Source organism: Petaurus breviceps, unplaced genomic scaffold (genome assembly GCF_028583685.1).
Source record: "Petaurus breviceps papuanus isolate PSGF00001 unplaced genomic scaffold, PetGlider_PUasm1.0 187, whole genome shotgun sequence".
In the NCBI taxonomy this organism is placed as follows: domain Eukaryota; kingdom Metazoa; phylum Chordata; class Mammalia; order Diprotodontia; family Petauridae; genus Petaurus; species Petaurus breviceps.
The window spans coordinates 14838734-14859712 of NW_027185799.1; the positions used below are offsets into that span (position 1 = coordinate 14838734).

A 20979-nucleotide genomic window follows, 5' to 3' on the forward strand; every position below is an offset into this window, starting at 1 on the left:
CGGGCGGGGTGGGAGGGGCTCGAGGGCGGGGGCGGGGACGGAATCGGCAAACTGGTTTGCTGCGCAGGAAGAGGAGGGGGCGGGGTCTGAGATGGGTCTGACTGAATGAGCCCAAGAGGGAAATGGCTGGAGTGTAGGGGCGGAGCCTGGGGCTGGAGGATGGGAAGGCCGCCCCCCCCCCCCCACCGCCCCCTTCCCCGCGGCCCCCGCCCCCTCTGCCCCCGCCCCCAGGACGGCGCGAGCTCCCGAGCCGCTGCGCCGGGCGGACTAGGGAGCTGGGACGGTGCTCACGCGCCGCCGGCCACATCACGGACTGGAGGGTCTGGGGCTGCGGGGCGTCTCGGGGGCGGCAGTAGCCGCAGGAGGACGACCGGCGGGAACATGGCGCTCGTAGGCAATGGAGCGGAGCACGAAGCGGACGAGGTACGGGGCCGGCTGGGGGTACGCAGCGGGGCGGGAAGACCCGGGAGACGACCGGCGCGGGCTCCCCGCCGCTCCCTGACGTTCCTCGGCGTCTGGGGCCGGGGCCGCGGGAGCCCAGCTTCCCGGGCCGGAAAGGTGGAGAGGGACGCGGCAGCACGGAGCTGGGGGTGCGGGGGCCACGGGCGGGGGAGCCAACCCCGGGTTTGCTGAGGCCCCGGGCGAGGGGGGCTCCCTCCCGGAGGACCCTGGAGGTGACCGGGCAGGTAGCCGAGAGGTCGGGGTGCAGGCACCGGCCTCTGCGGGGCGGAGCGGCAAGTTGTGGGAGAGCCGGGGGAGAAACTTTAGTGCGAAGAGAGACTGGAGGAGGAGGAGACGGGGGAGGAAGAAGAAAGGGGGAAGAGGAGAAGAGGGGAAGAGGAAGAGAGAGGAGAGGAAGAGGAGGAGAGGAGGGGGAAGAGGAAGAGGGGAAGAGGATGAGAGGAGAAGAGGAGAGGAGGGGGAAGAGGAAGAGAAGAGGGGGAAGAGGAGGAGAGGAGGGGGAAGAGGAGGAGGGGGGAGAGGGAAAGGAGGAGAGGAGGGGGAAGAGGAGGAGAGAAGGGGGAAGAGGAGGAGAGGAGGGGGAAGAGGAGGAGAGGAGGGGGGGAGAGGGGAAGGAGGAGAGGAAAGGGGCGGTTCTGGGCTGAATGGGCTGGCGAGCCGGCCGCTTCGGGGCTCAGCCTGAGCCTGGTCCTCGTGCGTGTCAGGCGGGAGCGGGATGGGGGGGGGGAGTGCCTTGTTTTTCCATGTTAGGCGATGAGGAAGGGGGGCGTTTGGGGGAGAAGAATTCCCAGGGAGGAGAGTCCTGCCCCCCTCCCCCCCGGTCCTCCCCGCTGCCGTCCCTGGGGTCACTCAGCGCCCTGCCCAGCTTGACTTGGCTTGGGAAGGGCAGTGACAGTGAGCCCCCAGCCACACCGGGATGCCGGAGGAGGAGGGAAGGAGGGAAGGAGGAAAGGACGGAGGCTGGCTGGAGAGCCGGCGGTTCCCACCTCTTCCCTGCTCCTGGGCTCGGGGGAAGCCTGATGAGTGTTAGGAAAAGGAGGTTTATGGGGCTGTCAGTGTCAGGGTACACCCCGGCTCCTGCTCACTTCCTCTTTGGTGCTCCAGTCTGAGCACCTTCGGGGCCAGCTCCCCAGACCTGTTGATTTGTTTACTTATTCCTTCCCGCATTTGCTGGTGGAGGGAGAAGGTGCAGTTCGTAATAAAAGTTGTGATAGGCTAAGAAAACCATTTGGATGTTGCAGATTGCTGGGTAGTGATGGGGTAACTAAAGAGGAGGAAGCGGTTTAACAATAAACACAGCTTGAGGTTTTTATAGTGCTTTAAAGGTTGCAAAACACTTTCAGGCACATCATTTCCTTTGAGCTTCATAACCCTGTGAGGTAGGCAGTATAAGTATTATTAGTTCTATTTTACAAATGAGGATACCTGAGACTCAGAATTGAAGCATTTTTCTCTTAGCTGCATAACCACAAAGTAATGAGAGATGGGGGTTTGAATGGCGGACTTCCTGACTGCATATCCAACATTTTATTCACTATGATGTTTCAAGCCTATTTAGCTTTGAATCTCATACTTTGGCTTATTACGGTCTGAATGTTGAACATTCAGAGAATTAGATGGGTAGGGAGAGAAATCTCCACTATCTCCTTTCTGTTCCCCCAAATAAAACTTGCCCACAAAACAGAAAATACCTAGAAAATGCCTCCCACAATAGTAAGGGTTTAATAAATTCTCTTTGATTGATTAATAATAATAACTGGCATTTATATAGCTCATTAAGGTTTGATCCTCAATCCTTCCACCATTGCTTTTCAGTCAGCGTCTGACTGAGCAACCATTTGGAGTTTTCTTGGCAAAGGCACTGTATTGGTTTGCCATTTTCTTCTCCATCTCATTTTACAAATGAGGAAACTGAGGCAAACAAGATTAAGTGACTTGTTTAGGGTCAACACAGCAAATGTCTAAGGCTAAATTTCAACTCGGTCTTTCTGACTCTTTCACCACCTGACTGCCCTTTCCTTGTACCTAGTAGCATTTAATAAATGTTTGTTGACTAACTCCTCATAACAGGTAGGTAAGATAGGTGCAATTATTAGCCTCATTTTGATGTGTTGGAGAGCTTTCTATTCTGAATCTTGCTTTCGAGAGTACTTCTAATTACATTGCCCAGTAATCTAGGAATGCCAAAATTGTAATCATATAGCCTTGTGATTAATTGAAGCTCTTCATGGCTTATGAAACTTGTAAACCACACAGAAAAGGAAAAGATGAAACAAATTATTTAAATGGATTCTTTATTGTCATTCAAGTCTGTATTTAGGAATTGCAACCTTTTTATTATTCATAGCTTTTGGGTATCTTTTTGGTATGATCTTGGACTAATAGTTCCTCTATGTGTTGGTTAATTTTTCTCTGCAATTAGGGTGATAAATACTTAACTTCCTCCCTGGGCTACTGTGAGAAATGACATACTGTGTTGGATAGGTAGATCCTTGGAAGAAAGATACCTTGGAAAATAGGGAAGAATAGAGCTTTTTAAAAGAGCATTTATGATCCTTATAACTTGATTTGTTTTAACCTCCTCTTCTAGTATCTGAAGAATAGCATTTTTTTTCTCTTTTACTGGGGTCTAATTTCCCATGTCATATTTCCAACTTTTTTTCTTCCTAGGTTGATTTCTTCTAGTGTTTTTTAAAGATATCTTCATTATCATTTTCATCATCTTCATTCTTTCCATCAGAAAAAATATTGAATTAGTACTATGTTAGGATAAAGAGAATTACAGAAATTATCCTTTGGAGGTTAGAATCTGTGAAAGACTGAACTGATTTATATGACCACATAAGGACAAAAGACCACATACAGAAAAAGAGTAAAACAAAATATTACAGAACAGTGGAAATATTTGAAGAATATTCATTTCAAGAGCAAATGTATAGAAAGCAAGGATTGCTTAAGTGTACAACTGGGATGTAGGATTGGAATCCTAAATCTATCAAGAAGAAAGTGAGAGTTTCCCTGATTCTTACTTATTTAAGAATAGATTTATAAACAAAATACACAATGGCCAGAAAGTTCATTTTAGTCAAGTTTACATTCCTTTTTTGTCATTCATTTTTGCCAGCAGGGAGCTGAAGTAACTCACCTGAACTTGACCACTGTTTCTTTTCCTACTATTTTTGAAGATGTTTCCTTTCCTCTTCACGGTACAGTGACTAGATTAGCAGGATGACCAAAAAAGAAGAGAAGGGTCCGGATAATCCACAGACTAAATTGTCAGTCCTTTAATAAAAGCTGATGGTACAAAATGATTTCAGAAAATCAGCTTTTCTATGCTTTTAGATAAGTGTTTCTAAAACTTTTAAAAATCTATGAGAGGAGCCACAAGAAAGGCAGGTGAATCATAGTCCCCAAAAAAGGCCTGGGTCATCCAGCAATGAAAACTAAAGAAGGACCTGGAGGCTGGTATCCCAAGGAAGATTGAACATGAGGTTATGATAAAAGCCAGCACCAGCTTGCCCAAGAAACTGGCCCTGCTGAAGGTCCCAGACAAGGGGGACAAGAAAAAGGAATCTGGTGGCAAGAATTAACCCTGACAGGAAACAAGAGAAGAAAAGGGGAGGTCCTTCATTCTAGGCCTTGCTTGACTGTCTAGGTCTGTGGCCCTCAAATATCTGATGCTCTATTATGTTTGTGGATACATATGTGATGAGAGCTTTATTAGGAGAGAAGAAATAGGATTCTCTTCAGTCAGGGATAGCCCTGTTATCTGCCCTCTTTTTCACCACAACCTCTTAGGCCTCAGTTTGACCAAAACAGAGCATCTTCTGAAGTCTGCAGCTTCTCAGATCCCCTGAAGAATACAGTGATAAAGAGTAGGGGCCCTATCAGGAGGAGAGAACACCTTCCTGCCTGTCAGGAGCCTGCTCTCTTCTCATTTCTCCTACCTTGTACCCTCCCTGAGCCACATATTCTTTAACTTAAAGCAATAAAAAGGAAACACCTTCTTTATTTAAAAAAAGACATATTTGTGAACATTTTCTTCTTAAGTTCAGGTATCCAGTTTACCCAGACATCCATCTATACCAGGGGTTCTTAACATTTTCTGTCAGGGACCCCTTTGGCAGTCTTGTAAAATACTTTTCTCAGTAGTGTTTTCAAATAATTGAAGAAAATACTAAACTTCAGTTAGAGGTTAGTTGAAAATAAAGATATTATTTTTTCCCATCTTATTTATGTACTCCCCAAAATCTAGCCATAGACTCTTTGGAGGTCTGTGGATCCCCAGCTAAGATATCTGGTTATCTACTTCACATCTCCCACTGTTTTCCTCAATCCTTACCTGACCCCAGACATTTCCTTCCCTATAATTTTTATTAATTGCCTACTTAGTCCCTGTTTAGTGTGAGGAAACCTATGTTACTGTGACATACTCACTTCAGGATGAGCTAAGGCACGGGATCTGTATTGAGGAAATAGTGTTCTTGGTGAATTTCTAAGGGGAACATAAAGGGTAGGTTTAAAAGTAGGGAAAAAGAAAGTGTCTCCTGGGCACAGTATGACTTCACTGGATTGAATTTAATGAACATTTAAAGAAGTTCTTCATTAAGTGCTGTAGAAGTTAAAGAAATAATTTCTACCCTCAAATTAACTCCTAATTTAGTTAGGGAGAAAAAGATAGGTACATTAAACTTCTAGGGAATAGTTCTGAGGCTATAGAATGTAGACCTGTACCTGAACAGACTGTTAAGGTCTGTTTGTGGAGAAAGGCCCCTTTGCATATGGGCAGAAGAGCTCTCCCCTTTGTTACCGTGGACAGTTCATAGTGTATGTGAGTGTTAAGGAAAAAATTATCATGCTACTGTAAACTTTTGGAAAGATTTTCAAACTTTTTTCTGATCCCATTGTCTTTTTTAATTGGAAAGTTATTAGGGGAAATGATTTTGAAATTTTCTAATGTGGTACCTGGCTTGATATAATGGAGTGTATTAAAGTTGTCAGTACTAGAATAGTTAAACTGACATTAATATTTTTCTTCTAGGTGCTTGGAATGGAAGTGGAAATTCAGGAAGGTAGAAGGTGAAGAAAGAAGGCTTGTGTGATTAAAACCAGGCTTTGTTTTAGAAAGTTTATGTTGCCAACTCTAATCCTGGTTTGGATAAGGCTTTTTTTTTTCCTACTTAGCTTAATTAAGCTTAGATAAAATAGAATAGAACAGGTTAAAAATACTATAAAATTAACCCCCATTAACTGGATTTTCCTGTTGTGAGGGGAGGTATATAAAATATTTGTAAATTTATAAGTTACTAATAGAAAAATACATTAGTTTACCAACAGTGTCAACTCAAGCCCAGGTTAACAAACTTGCCTTTCCTGCAATATTTTATGCTTTAATCTTATTTAAAATCCTACCCATTCTTAAAGGTCCAGCTCACATGTCTTATGGAGTATGGTGTGGCAGAAATTTTGATCACTCTAGGGTCATAGGATCCTATATTTAGAGCAGGAAGAGAATTTAGAGATCCTCTAGTCGAATAATCTAAGTTTACTGATGAGACTAAGGCCCATAGATGTCGAATGACAAGATCACTCGAAAATTAAATAGAGAAGGTGGAATTTGAGTCCCACCAGACTCCACAAAGTCAGTGGTCTTTCCTCTGAGTCATGACTTGGACTTGAATCTCTAGTGTTTTACTTATTACTTGGGGAAGTAATTTAATCCCCCTAGGCTCCCTTATCTGTAAAGTGAGGGAATTGGAATAGATAGCCTTTGAGGTCTCTCCCAATTCCAAATATGAGACACACAGGCATATGTCTGTCCTCCTTCCCTTCCTTCCTTCCTTCCTTCCTTCCTTCCTTCCTTCCTTCCTTCCTTCCTTCCTTCCTTCCTTCCTTCCTTCCTCCCTCCCTCCCTTCCTTCCTTCCTTCCTCCCTCCCTCCCTTCCTCCCTCCCTCCCTCCTTTCCTCCCTTCCTTCCTTCCTTCCTTCCTTCCTTCCTTCCTTCCTTCCTTCCTTCCTTCCTTCTTCCCTTCCTCCTTTCCTCCCTTCCTCCCTTCCTCCCTCTCTTCCTCTCTCCCTCCGTCTCTTCCTCTCTCTCTCCCTCCCTCTCCCTTGCTTCCACCCTCCCACTCCCTTCCTTCCTACCTTTTTTCTTTCTTTGTCATACTGTGAAGTACTCTTAGATCTTACAAGATGAGAGCTGCCTCTCTTCAGAATACACATTAGATTTTGTTTATACCTTTCTTAACCACACTCTTCCTTTATTTTTATATTTTTGTATACTTGTCTTCCCAACCAAAAGGTAAAAGTTTTTTTTCTTTTTGATTGGAGGACCCATGTCTTAGTTCTCTTTTTATCTTACATAGAACTGAGCAAGACACCCTTGCCCTAGGTAGGGCAGGCACAACACAAGGGAGAGTGCAAATAGAGGCTTTTGGTTCTTTTTATGAAATTAATATATTTTAAATATCAGCATATTACATGCTCTCTGTCATGTAGGCATGCAGTGGTACTTATTACTTGTTGATTCTGGGTAGATCATCTAATTTCTTTGAGTCTCAGTTTCCTTATCCCTAAAACAAGAAAAATGCTTATAACTATATGCCCCAAATAGCTGTTTTAAGGAAGGTGCTTTGTAAACCTTAAAGTGCTACATAAATGTGAGTAGTTTTTAATAGTTTTAATAGTTTTTAATGATGGTTTTGATGATGATGACATTATTTTGAGAGATCCAGGTAGCATGCTTTACAAAGGCTATTAGTGTACACAAGAGGCCTGATTTTTAATCTTACCTGGGGTCTGCATAATGCCTTGTCTTGACTCTGTTAGCACAAAGCCTTACGTGTAGTGAGTGCTCAATACATATTTGTTGAACAAATGGATCTGGTGCTAAAGAATTCTTTTGGACTTTTGGTTTTCTGTGTCTTCCCCTGCTAATTGGTTACTTCATCATTCTCAGTGAGAGTGGTCATCTCAGGGAGTTAGTTTCTTGAAATTCTGAGCATTTATTGTAGATTTTGAATTCTTTAGAACACAAGCTTTTATCTTTTTTTTTTTAAAGCAATTGGGGTTAAGTAACTTGCTCAAGGTTACACGGCCAGTTCTTTCTGGGTGTGGTGCTAAGTATCAGAGCCTGGATTCGATCCCAGGTCATCCCGACTCTGGGGCTGGTGCTCTTACTCACTGAGCCACCTGGCTGCCCCTAAGCAATTGGCGTTAAGTAACTTGCTTGAGGTTACACGGCCAGGTGCCACCCCTAGTTTTTATCTTTTTACTATGGTCCTCTTACTATATTAAATAAACATCATTATTCTTTCATTGTGGGTTAGAACTCCAGCCTTCTGGATGTTCCTGTGCTTGCTTGCACCATGACTTAGATTACCCTGCCTACCTTTTGTTTGGTGAGAAAGAAGTTATATTGTCTCATTGTCTGTTCTCCTTTGTTTGTTTGTTTGTTTTAACACACCAGACTAGTGATTTCTTTAGTGTAGGAAGTGCTCAGGAAGGAATTTACTCCTCCAATGAAGACCTGTACCTCCTTTACATTTATAGTTCTTAGAGAGTCACCTTAGAGGTGTTGAGAAGTGATGTGACTAGCCAGTGGTCATACGTAGAACTAGTATGTTTCAGGGGTAGGACTTAAGTGTAGGTCTTATTAGCTGATAGCTTAGCTCTGTCAGCTATGACATGCTACCCCTCTTCATTGGTTTTTAAAATTTATTCTTGAGTTCACCTTTCATTTAGTGATCTTTTCATTTATATTGTCATTGTATATTTATTTTTTGGTTCTGAATATTTGGCTCTGTAAGCAGTTCATACAAATCTTTAAATGTTTCTCTGAATCCTTCACATTTTTCATTTCTTATTTAATAGTAGTATTCCATTACATTAACTTTGCCCATTTTTTTCAGTAATTCCTCAATAGATGGGCACCCATTTTGTTTCTAGATCTTTGCATTCACAAAAAGTGTTGCCTTAATATTTTTGGGTGTGTGTATACATACATATATACACATACATTGTATATATATACACCTATATATATAGGTGTGTGTATATATATATATATATATATATACCTATATATATATATTTTTTTTTAAATTCAGTAATGATTAGGCCATTTCAGCTCTGCTAATAACGTATTTGTTGGTCTGTTTTCTCGTATGGGTCCATAATTTAAAAAACTATTTTACTAGAAAGGGGACATGTAATTGTCTGGACTTTTCTTAACTAGGACAAAATCAAGAGAGCAGGGAACATAGGGTAACTTTTCTTGTGATTTGTGTATTTCTCTCTCTGTGATAAATATACTTAGTTTGAAATAATCAGAAGAAACTTGTGGGTTTTTTCCACCTTTGAACTTTCAAAATTTTTAAATGATGATTTTTATAAATTATACTAAAATATTTAGAAAAAACAGACATATTTCAGGGATTACTTAGGATTATGTAATTTTTAGGATTATATAATTTTTTTATTACACAGCCTCTTATACTCAGCACCTGAAATACATAAATGGCTTTATTAATCTTGAATACCTCATTTTTCTGTAACAGTGACTGGATTTTTTTTTTAAATCATATTGGTATCTTTTGCTGTTACCTCATCTACATTTTCTACTGTATTCCCCCTGCCCTCTTCTTCCCAGAGAGCTATTAAGTTTAGTAAAGCCAACCAACCCATTGAAAAAGTCTGAAATTATATTATGTTTTGCAATCATAGTACCTCATATTTCCCAAGATGTAAAAGGCACCTAGAGCCAGGATTGGTCATTATAGTTTCACAAGCATTCAGTTTGGATTGTTTGATTATTTTTCTCATTTAGAGTATTGTAGTCATTGTGTACATTGTTTTTCTGGTTCTATTTACTTTGCATTAGGTCATATAAATCTTACCACATTTTGCTTGTATTTATTGTATTAAAAGTTTATTACTACTGTGATATTCCATTTCTTTACATTATTAACTATGGGAGCTCCCCAGGGTTCCCCAAGGCCACTTTTCATTCTGTGTTACCTCACTTTGTGATCTCATCATTTCCCATGGGTTCAGTTATTATCTCTATGCATATGATTCCCTGATATATATATATATATATATATATATATATATATATCTAGCTCTAATCTTTCTCCTTTCCAGCTGCCTCTTGGATATCTTACTGGACATCTTTAACTAGATGTTGTGAAAGTATCTCAAAGTCATTGTCTCCAAACCAGAATTCATTATACTTTTTCCCAAATTCTTTCCCACTTTTAAACTTCACTATTCCTATTGAGGGTACTACTATTCTCTCAGTCATATGCATTGTTAACCTCAGTTCATCCTCACATCTCACTCTCACCACACAATATATCTCATCTGTTGCAAAATTTTATCCTTTCTACCTTTACAACATCTCTAGAATATTTCCTTCTCTCCACTCATGCAATCATAAAACCCTGTTTCCACCCTGTTGACCTCTTTTCTGGACTATTCTTATAGCCTTCTGGCTTGTCTTTTTACTTTAGTTCTCTTCAATCCATATATCCTCCACTCAGTGAAGATGATTTACCTTTTTTTAAAATGTTTTTACTTATTTTATTAAATATTTCCCAATCACATGTAAATTTTTTTTAACAATCATTTTTTAAAATTGAGTTCCAGATTCTCTCCTTCCCTCTTGCCAAATTTTCTCCCTTGTTGAGAAGGTAAACAATTTGGTATCAGTGACATGTGAAGTTATGTAAAATGTATTTCTATATTGCCATGTTGTAAAAGAAAACAGACCAAAAAGCCCAAGAAAAATACAATTAAAAATTATGCTTCAATCTGTATTCAGAGTCTATCAGTTCTCTGAGTTGGAGAGCATTTTTCGTCATTGGTTCTTTGGAATCATCTTGGGTTTTTTTTTTCCTTTTTGGAGGGGGGAAGGCAGGGCAGTTGGGGTTAAGTGACTTGCCCAAGGTCACACAGCTAGGTTTTTGTGTTAAGTGTCTGAGGCTGGATTTGAACTCAGGTCTTCCTGACTCCAGGGTCAGTGTTCTATTCACTGTGCCACCTACATGCCCCTTACTTCCCTTTTTTTTTATAACTTGGTATTATTTTCCTTATTTACTAATGAAGAAACTGAATTTTAGTTACATTTTCACTGCCCAGAACTAACTGATGGTTGACTTAGCAACTGGAACTAAGGCTTCCTGCCTCCTAGGCCCGTTATTTTTCCACTAGAGTAGGTCAGTATTTCCTAACCTTTTTACGTTTTGGGGGCTATGGGATTTATTGTAACAGGTCTGCAAATCCATATAGATACCAGATAGTGCCATTTTGATCTGTACTTAGCTCCAGTAAAATATGTGACATGCATAATGGTTTTTGTGTTGACGATTTTATATTTTTGGTGCTTCATTTATTCCTATTAGTAAAAATTAATCTTCACAGAAAATAGTTACCTTTTGGCTACATGATCATCATTCTGGATGCCTATGCCTGTTTGATAAAGTTATAAAATGTTGGATTCCATTTCGCACAGATGTTTGTGAAAGAGAATTTTCTGCACTTGTTGCATTGAAATCTGGATGCCAAAACAAACTGCTTGTGGACCAGATTGATTTAAGGTTGAAACTTGGAAGTCTAATTGAAGCAATGAAAGTTTCAACCTTAAACCAATCTATAGCTCCAGGAGCTTATATTCTACTGGGGAGTCAGATAAAAAAGCGCTAACAAATGGGAGAATCAGGAAATCATGTATTCCCCATGTAAAATGAGGAGATTTGACTAGATGGCTTTTAAGCTCCCTTCCAGATATAAATTTGTGTTTTTTTTCTGGCTCAGCATATAGGCAGGCACCAATAGGTTGGTGACCTTCTCCACTCCTGCCCCTTACGTGTTGCTGGTTTATCCTGGGTTCATTGCTCTGGGAAGGACTATCTCCTCAGTAGGGGAACTAGGCTTCCAGTATTTCAGTTTCTCCCAGCTCCTTAAGATTCCTGAGGAACAATTCTATTTTTTTGGCTTTAGTCTGAGGGGGTTCTTCTGAAGGGAGGACAAAGTAAAAAGGTTCTCCAAGTACAAACATGAATTAGGTATGGAAAGTCAGTTTTAATCTCTCACAGAAAAGACAATGCTAAACAATAAACAATCATAGAAAGACCACAAATAGGGGGGCAGAGTCAAGATGGTGGAGTAGAAGCAGGGCCTCCCCAATCCAGGTAAAAAGGGGACTCTAAACAAACTTTGGAGTTGCAGAACCCACAAAATGTCACAGAGAAGCTAACCTCCTGCTGAGGACAGCCCGGCAGGCCAGCAGGAGTCGGCCAGCACAGCACTCTGGGAGCCTATCCCAGCCCCATGCAGAGGCTTTAAGCCCCAGGGTGGGCCTCAGCAGTCGCAGGCAGGAGGGACTCCAGATCAGCAGCAGCTGTGGCCATTTCCAGATTTATCAACACATAGATACGAAGGACAAAGTAAGAGGTCAGTGCAGTCTGGACTTTGGGACCTAGTAAGTGGGAGTGTGTGGATTTTGCCCCCAGGGCGAGAAGCCACAGGGACTCCGGCACAGCCAGTGCCACGTGGCAGCTTCAGCTCCTGGCCTGCAGAGTGTAGGGAAACCAAGCACCAGTCTGAGGGGTAATAACTCTTGCTTTAACCTTCTTGGATCTGGATTGCAGTCTAGGGTGGAGATCCTGGGGTATGTGTCCAGCTTGCCAAAGCATGTGGAGACCTCAGAGAGGGCACCCATCTAATACCTCCGGCAGCTGAGAAAACTCCAGCGTTTGGGACAAAAGCTCCCCTGTCTGGTGGCAGAGTCCTACTGTGGCAAAAAGCCCAGGGGTCAAGTGACTGAGGGGCAACATGACCAGGCAAAGGAAACAAAGCAGACAGAAGATTCCAACATTACATTCCTATTTTGGGGACAAAAAGGAGCAAAGCATGGAACAGGAAGGAAGACAGTGAAGTCAGAACTCCTGCACCAAAAGCTTCAAAGGAAAATACAAGCTGGTTACAGGCCATAGAGGATCTTAAGAAACACATAAGAGAAGTGGAGGAAAAATTGGGAAGAGAAATGTGAATAATGCAAGAAAATTATGAACTGAGAGTCAACAGCCTGACTGAGGAAAATCATACCTTAAAAAAATAGACTAACTCAAATGGCAAAAGAGGCTCAGAAAGGCAATGAGGAGAAGAATGCTTTAAAAAGCTGAATTTGCCACATGGAAAAAGAATCTCAAAAGCTCACTGAGGAGAATCATTGCTTCAGAATTAGATTGGAGCAAAAGGAAGCTAATGACTTTATGAGAAATAAAGATGCTATTAAACAGATCCAAACAAATGAAAGAATAGAAGGCAATGTGAAATATCTCATGGGAAAAACCACTGACCTGGGAAATAGATCCAGGAGAGATAATTTTAAAATTATTGGACTACCTGAAAGCCATAATCAAAGTAAGAACCTAGAAATCATCCTCCAGGAAGTTCTCAAAGAAAACTGCCCTGATGTTTTAGAACCAGAGGGCAAAATAGAGGTTGAAAGAATCCACTGATCACCTCCTGAAAAAGATCCCAAAAAGAAAACTCTTAGGAATATTATAGCCAGGTTCTGGAATTCCCAGATTAAGGAGAGAATATTACAAGCAGCCAGGAAGAAACAATTTGAATATTGTGGAAACACAATCAGGATAACCCAGGATCTGGCAGCTTCTACACTGAGGGATCGAAGGGCCTGGAATGTGATATTCTGGAGGTCAAAGGAGCTGGGATTAAAACCAAGAATCACCTACCCAGCAAAACTGAGTATCATGTTTCAGGAGAAAATAGTATATTCATTCAGTGGAATAGAGGACTTTCAAGCATTCTTGCTGAAAAAACCAGAGTTGAATAGAAAATTTGACATTCAGATACAAGAAGCAAGAGAATCATGAGAAGGTAAACAGGGAAAAGAAATCATAAGGAGCTTATCAAAGTTGAACTATTAACATTCCTACATGGAAAAACAATAATTGTAACTTATGAAACTTCTCAATAGTTGAAGGGAATACAAATATATATATATATATATATATATATATATGTCTATATGAGGGTATATGGGCATATGAATACATATGTGAATGTGTGTATATATGTTTACAGGTATACATAGATAGAGGGCACAGGACCAATTTAACAAGAAGGGGTGATACTTAAAAGGTGAAATTAAGAGGTGAGAGGAATATAATGAGAGGAGATGGGGAGAGACAGATTGCGGTAAACTATCTCATATAGAAGAGGCAAGGGAAAATGGTTACAATGGAGGGGAAGAATAGGAAGTCAAAAGGGAATGGGTCAACCTTATTCCCATTGAATTTGGCTTGAGGAGGGTATGAAATATACACTAAATAATGAAATACCCTCCAGGATAGTAGGGGGGGAAGGGGATGAGAGGGGAGATGATGGAAGGGAGGGCAGGCTGGGGGTGAGGGAAGTTGGAAGCACCCACTTTTGAAAAGGGACATGATCAAAGTAGAGAATAGAACAAGTGGGAGGTGGGATAGGAGGGAGGGAAATACAGTCAGTCTTTTACAATATATCTACTATGTTATTGTTTTGCATTAGCTACACATGTACAACTTATACTGAACTGCTTATCTTCCCAGTAAGGGTGGGTGACAAGGGAGGAAGGGAATGAATCTGGAATTCAAAGTTTTAAAATCAAATATTCATATATATATAATTATTAATACTATTTTACATGTAATTGGGAAATAAGATATACAGGCACTGGGGCATAGAGATGCACTGGAAAACTCAAAAGGGGTATTGGAGAAAATATGGGAGAGAGCAGAGTGGAGGAGGGGATATCCTATGGGACTGCTATTTTGGGGCAGTGGGTAGGGGAAAAAAGGGAGAAAATTTGTAACTCAAAATCTGTTGGAAATGAATGATGTAAATTAGAAGTTATAAAGCATTTGAAAAAAAAAAAGAAAGACCATAATTAGCTAAGTGGTTAGTCCATGTCTTATTGAGACATTTTTAGCCAGAGTGCTTATAAGCTATTTTACATTTCTCTAATACCGAGTATGACTTAGTCAATAAGTGGGTACCTTCTTCTATGTTTTTTTCTTTTTCTTTTCTTTTTTTGCTTCTTGGAGGGCAATTTTGGGGTTGTGACTTGCGCAAGATCACACAGCTAGTTTTTGTGTTAAGCGTCTGAGGCTGGATTTGAACTCAGGTCCTCCTTACTCCAGGGCCAGTGTTCTAGTCACTGTGCCACCTAGCTGCCCCTGTTTTTTTCTTTCTCTGTGAATGACTCATTGCTATTTGACCAGTCTGCCTCTTGACACAGTTTCTGCCACAACTGTACCACTAGGTAATGATGCTGATGCTTGGGAAAGATGTCAGCTCTCTTTTGAGATATTACAAGGAGGCCTTGCAGAAAAGGAAAGAAGTGGCCCCATCCTAGATAACCTAAAAGCTCATGAGCTTTTAGAAAATTTAGAAAATCCGTGTAAAATATTTTGGCCCTCCCTTCCTTACAAGAGAAGTCCAGTTTTTTTTTTCTTTTATGGGATGTTTACAGTACCTTATTATAAAATTTGGGTTGATATCATATATTTTTGAGTTTCTAAACTTTTTCTGTGTTGTCTGCTGGCCTTTGCATGTTACCTGCAGTTTCTGCAAAACTCCCCCCAAATTCTCATTTAATTTCTTATTCCCACCTGCAATATATTGAAACCATGATGGGGAAAGTCGCGATGTGGTAGCATAGTTCTGATTCAAACCCAGGTTCTTAGATTCCAAATGCTGTGCCCACTGTACTGTGCTGCCTCAATTGTATGATTCTGTGTAGGTGATATATTTTAAAGCTGTCCTTTGAAGGGAAAGAGGTATAAGTGAGGAAAGTGTCTTTCAGAGATTGGGAGCAGCCTATCCAAATGTATGAAGGTGGGAGATAGAAGGTTGTAGGGAATGGAAATTAGGCTAGTTTCACTGGAATGGAGAGTTGAGTGAATAAGAATAATATGAAATGATAGGAAAGGCATGTGGAAACCATATTTTGGAAGACTTTTAGATGCCAGACTGAGGCCTTTGTATTTTAAGAGACTGTAGTAAGCTGCCAAAAGAATTTTTTTTTGAGTGGGGAAAACTTTTGTTAGATACGGTTCTAAATGTTTTTCTGTGGAGTTTACCTCCTGAGCCTAAAAAAAAGTGATGAGATTTAACAGTGAGACAAGCCTGCCTTGTTTTTTTGCTGAAGCAGTAAAGTAAGTCAATATGTTTAATGTGAGGAGCTCATCCATAAACCGTCCTTGAAATCAGTATAAAATGGAATGTATGTTGTGTGTACATGTGTGTTTTCGTGCATGCAAGATGACAAAAGAGGAAGATGGCAAATGTTGGAGGGGCCCTGGAAAAAACAGATATGGTAGTGCATTGTTGGTGCCTCTGTGAATTAGTGTAACCATTCTGGAAAGCACTTTGGAGCAATACCTAAAATATTAACTGTTCTCTGTATACCCTTTGGCCTAGCTATACTGTACCATTGCTAAACTTAAACTTGAAAGAGATCAAAGAAAGAGGAAAAGTACCTGTATATGCAAAAATTTTGAGAGTAGCTCTTTTTAATTGGGAAACTAAAGGAGTATCTTTCTGTTGAGAAATGGCTAAACAAATGGTGGCATGTAAATGTAATGAAAATAGAAATGATGAAATGAATAATTTCAGAGGAAACTGAGAAGACCTTTATGAACTGATTGCAGAGTAAAGTGAGTGGAACTTGAACAGTGTATACAGTGGTAATATTATAGAGAAAGACAACTTCAAAAAAAACTTTAGAGCACTGATCAACACAGTGGTAAACTGTGAGTTCAAATGCAGATAAAATACACTACTCATTTCCTGACAGAGGTAGTGGAATTAAAATAGAGAAAGAGGTGCATTTTCAGGCATGGCAAATATGTGAATTGATTTTGCTGAACTAGGTAAATGTGTATTGAAAAACTTAGTTTTAATTTTTTTGAATAATAGTTTATTTTTCCCAATTACATGTAAAAAACAATTTTTAACATTCCTTTTAAAGTTTTGAGGTCCAAATTCTCTCCCTCCCTCTCTTATCTCTTTGAGACAGTAAACAATTTGATAAAAGTTATACATATGCAATTATGCAAAACATATTACCATATTAGTCATGCTATGAAAGAAGACATCAACCCAAAGAAAACCACATAAAAAATAAAGTGAAAAATAGTATGCTTTGATCAGTATTCAGACTCTCTCAGTTCTTTCTCAGGAGGTGAATAGCATTTTTCATCATGAGTCCTTTGGAATTGTCTTGGATCATTGTATTATTGAGAATAGCAAAGTCATTGAAGTTGGTCATCCTACACTATTGCTGTTACTATGTACAATGTTCTCTTGGTTCTGCTCACTCCACTTTGCATCGGTTCGTGTGTTTCCAGGTTTTTCTAAAATTATTCTCTTATAATTTCCTATTGCACAATAGTATTCCTTTACAATCGTTACATTAAGAAATTAAAAAAAATGTACATTGGGAGTGAGACAGATGATTAAAAAAAAAAACTTGTTACCTGAAAATTTTTTTTTAAAAGGTACATAATAACTACAACAATATAAAGTGAATGTAGAGAGTGAGAGAAATGATTATTAATAACCAATGATTTGGTTATAATTAAGAGTCCTCTCCTTTTTCTAAAATCCTGACTTTAAAAATTCAGTCTCTTGAAGGACATTTCTGATAATGATTTTGGATGAACTTTCTTGTTCAGACCCCACCTCTGTGGGGTAGCTATTGTGTTCTAATCTGATTTAGATGGGGGCATAAATTCTTTGAATAGATTGCTCAAGGCTGGGGTTAATTTAAGAATTAAATGACATAAAATTCAGTTCCAACCCCTCATTGTAATATTTAGTCTCTCACCAGTTGTTGGCCAATCAGGGTTGATTGCTACCTCAGAACACTCCTCTTCCAAAAGGATATATAACACCTGAGCCTGACCTTCCGGTGGTTGTTCGTATAAGAGAACGACAGCTAAATGACCATCTTCTTATTATAATGCTGACATTATTATTTTTTTCCTTTTTGGAGGGGCAGTTGGGGTTAAGTGACTTGCCCAAGGTTACATGGCTAGTAAGTGTTAAGTGTCTGAGACTATATTTGAACTCAGGTTCTCCTGACTCCAGGGCCAGTGCTCTATTCACTGTGCCACCTAGCAGCCCCTAATGCAGGCATTATTTAATAAAGTGGATAAATCACCCAGAAATTATTCTCTTGAACCCTTTTAATTGCCAAAAGAGGCTACAAAACTTCTAAGTAGTTTTTAGTATTTGTTGGAAAGTATTTGTGATATTAAGACAATATATTCAAGAAATTTTAAAAAATAAAATGAAGGGTATCATACATTTTAAGATGTCATAAAAAGTTATTGACTTTTGAAGTGTAATTTTAAATTGTTTTACAGAATAGTTGGGCCAGTTTACAGTTCTAATTATTCAGGAGTCTTATGTCACCACTGTTTTAGAAAAATTTGTGCATGTGTGATGTTAAGGTTAAAAGTTAATATTAATACTAATAGTGACATCTGGTGGTTCTTTTATAATTGTGGTAATTTTAAACTCAGTTTTTGCCTAGAAGTTGTAGGAAATTCCAGTAAAGAATTGTGTGAACTGGTACTTTTTAAGCATTTAAAACACTTGTATCACTCAGATTCCGAAAAGCAGATTACATTATCTAAAACATATACTTCCTGACTAGATTTTATTTTTATCCTTATCTGTAGTGAGCAGTTCTCTTTATCAGTGTGTATTTTCTTCCTAAGAATTGCATCAGTAAGAAATCTGAATTGATATAGCACTAAATTAAAACAAAAGTTTGGGCATGAAAAATACAGAAAAACAAGTATATTAGGAAATGGATTTTATTTTTTTTGCCTTCCAAAGATAAACAGAAAATCTTGACATTTCTACTTAGAGATAGTACTTGTGGGAAGTTCAAATGATGACTTTCAACTGGTCCTTTTTGATTCTGTCATTTTTTTTAAGCAATTGAGGTTAAGTAACTTGCTCAAGGTTACATGGCCAGTTATTTTGTGTGGGTGCCAAGTATCTGAGGTCAGAACCGATCCCAGGTCTCTCGACGCTGGCCCCAGCGCTCTTACTCACTGCGCCATCTGGCCGCCCCTATCATTTTTTAATTAAATATTTACTGAATATCTTACTCATTATCTACATAGTACTGTGTTATATAGTTCATTCTGCTTTCTAGCTCTCAGAAAAGAGGAGATGAATGATTGAAAGTTGATAGTTAATGTTTCTGGGGTGTTGGGAGTAGGGGAAAATAAAGATTGTTTTGCAAGTGGGAGAAATACCCCTAGAATGAATTCTTGTCTGTAGCAGACACAGGCCTAGGGCTTATGATGATTAAGGACTCTTTTTTTAACCTAGTGCTCTGCCTCTCCTTTATTTTAAGATCCAGTTATATACTAGTGATTTTATTAATGGAGTGAACTCCTGATGGGGAAACTCTCTTTTATTGGTTCAGAGCTGCAACTATTCTACAGTTTCATTGTCTAATAGCTTAAAGTTGGTTGTTTGTCCACTAGGTCACATTGACTTCTCTGTTTTAAGGTGACACATAGGAAAAGAGAGGAGAGAATAAGACAATTGTGAGACCCAGAGATACTAGCTGACAGCTTGGGAACTTTGAAGAAAATAATGATTTCATGTAATAGGCACACATATACCAGTAGAGAAGGGCTCATTTTCCTATAGTACCATGCGCCCAAGGCAGCAGAATTTTCTGAGAGGAAACTATACTGAGTTTGGAATCAAAAAAACTATGGTTCCCATCCTGCTTCTTTCTTACACACTTCCTTGAGTGACTTTGGGACGAGTCACCTAACTTTACTAACCCTCAGTTTCATCATCTATAAAATGAGGGACTGTACTAGATAGATAGCCTTAGATTCTTTATGACATGCACCTGTAACAATATGTGTACACAGATACACAGATATATTAGTGAACTCTGTGTGTTTTCTGTTCAGTTGAATACAGTCTGGACAATGGATAGTTTTCATAGCTTTTTTTCCCCAAGTGTTTAATTAGGTCAAACTCATTTGAATGATTATGGATCTTATTTAGGATGATTTGCAGTGTTTTGGGGGCATGATGAGATCAGCACAATGCCATTTACAAACAAGCATGTCTGAAGGCCTTTCCCATTTGTAGGGAATCACAGCAAAGCCTGTTCCCATCTAATACCCTGATTCTGGATAGTCTTAATATTGTGGAGGTGGTTCTCAAGAAACATTTATGCAAATGAAACGGCCTCTTTGTTCTCCCCTCCCCCTCTTTACCCTCCACACAATTGCTAAAGCCCTAATCCTAAATCAAAGGTCTGACTGTTGTTTCAGTGGCTCCCTATTGCCTTGAGACAAAATACAAGTTCTTTTGTGTAGCATTTAAAGACCTTCATATTGGTTCTTATTTGTATTTTCTTGTTGAGTTAACCTTACTCCTGAAAACCTTTTTCCTTAGTGGAACTAGTCTACTTGTTCCTCACAGATAACATCTCTTATCTCTGTCCTTGTGCTTAGGCCTTCCAGCACATCTGGAATGTTCCCCTTCCTCTCCTTTACCTATTTGAATATATAATTTAGCCTTTCTAGAGCAAACTCATTAAATTCCTATGTCACTGAGGCCTTTGCCAAAATTCCCAGTTATTAGTGCTCTTCCCAGTTGGTATTCACTTTTAATGTATTTTGTGTTTATTTAAATGTGTTATATTGGTCTCCTTGCAATTCCATCCTTAAATTCCCTAGGGATGATTTTGCTTATTTTGATCTCTTACCAAACTTTCTCTAAACTGTATTTTTCCTCTGTTGCTATTTTATGAAACGTTCTTCAAAGAATGTTATGTATCTATTTATATTTTAAGCTGGTTTTGACTTGGCTACCATATCTTTTCATTTGGTAAGTAAGTAAAATACTAGCTAGTTATGACTAATTTGTCTTTTTTGTCGAACTGTTCTTTTTGGTTTTGTAATTGATTTGTGAAATTTTTATAATTGGTGTTGATGTTATTTCTTCCATCCATTTCCCATTTTTGGCCTTAGTAATGAAAAATAGATCAGATTGGAGTTTTAATTTCATGCCATATATTTTTCTTCTAGTTTTGGATTCATTTGAATCTTTTTTCTAACAAGTCTGTGATCTTGATTGTATAGAGAAATGTGAAATAATTCATTAAAATGAATATTTATTAGAATACAATTAATTTTTCAAAAAACATTTTTTGGAGATCTTTTAGTTTAGGATCTTCTGATCCATCTCTTAAAGAAAATGTTAGTGATATATAGATGTAGGACTTCTATATTGATCTAGAAACTCTTTGGCCCCTCTACTGCCTTATTCCTGTGTGGAAGAATGTGAAAACTTCTTAGAATTTGGTATCAGGTTTCGGCTTTACCATTCCCCTTTCGTTGCTGCTGTCAGTCAGCGGCAAGCCCTTTTAGGAGTCTTTTGACTCCCTTCTCACAT

General features: G+C 39.4%; 1 protein-coding gene across 1 annotated transcript in view; it reads left to right on the forward strand.

Moving 5' to 3' along the window:
• The first annotated feature begins 217 nt into the window (after positions 1-217).
• TTC39B (tetratricopeptide repeat domain 39B) overlaps positions 218-20979 on the forward strand; it is a 133381-nt gene continuing 112619 nt past the window's right edge. Inside the window, exon 1 of the mRNA XM_069090681.1 lies at positions 218-423. Coding sequence (XP_068946782.1) covers positions 382-423 — 42 coding nt within the window. The 5' untranslated portion in view covers positions 218-381. The remainder of the gene's footprint in view (positions 424-20979) is intronic.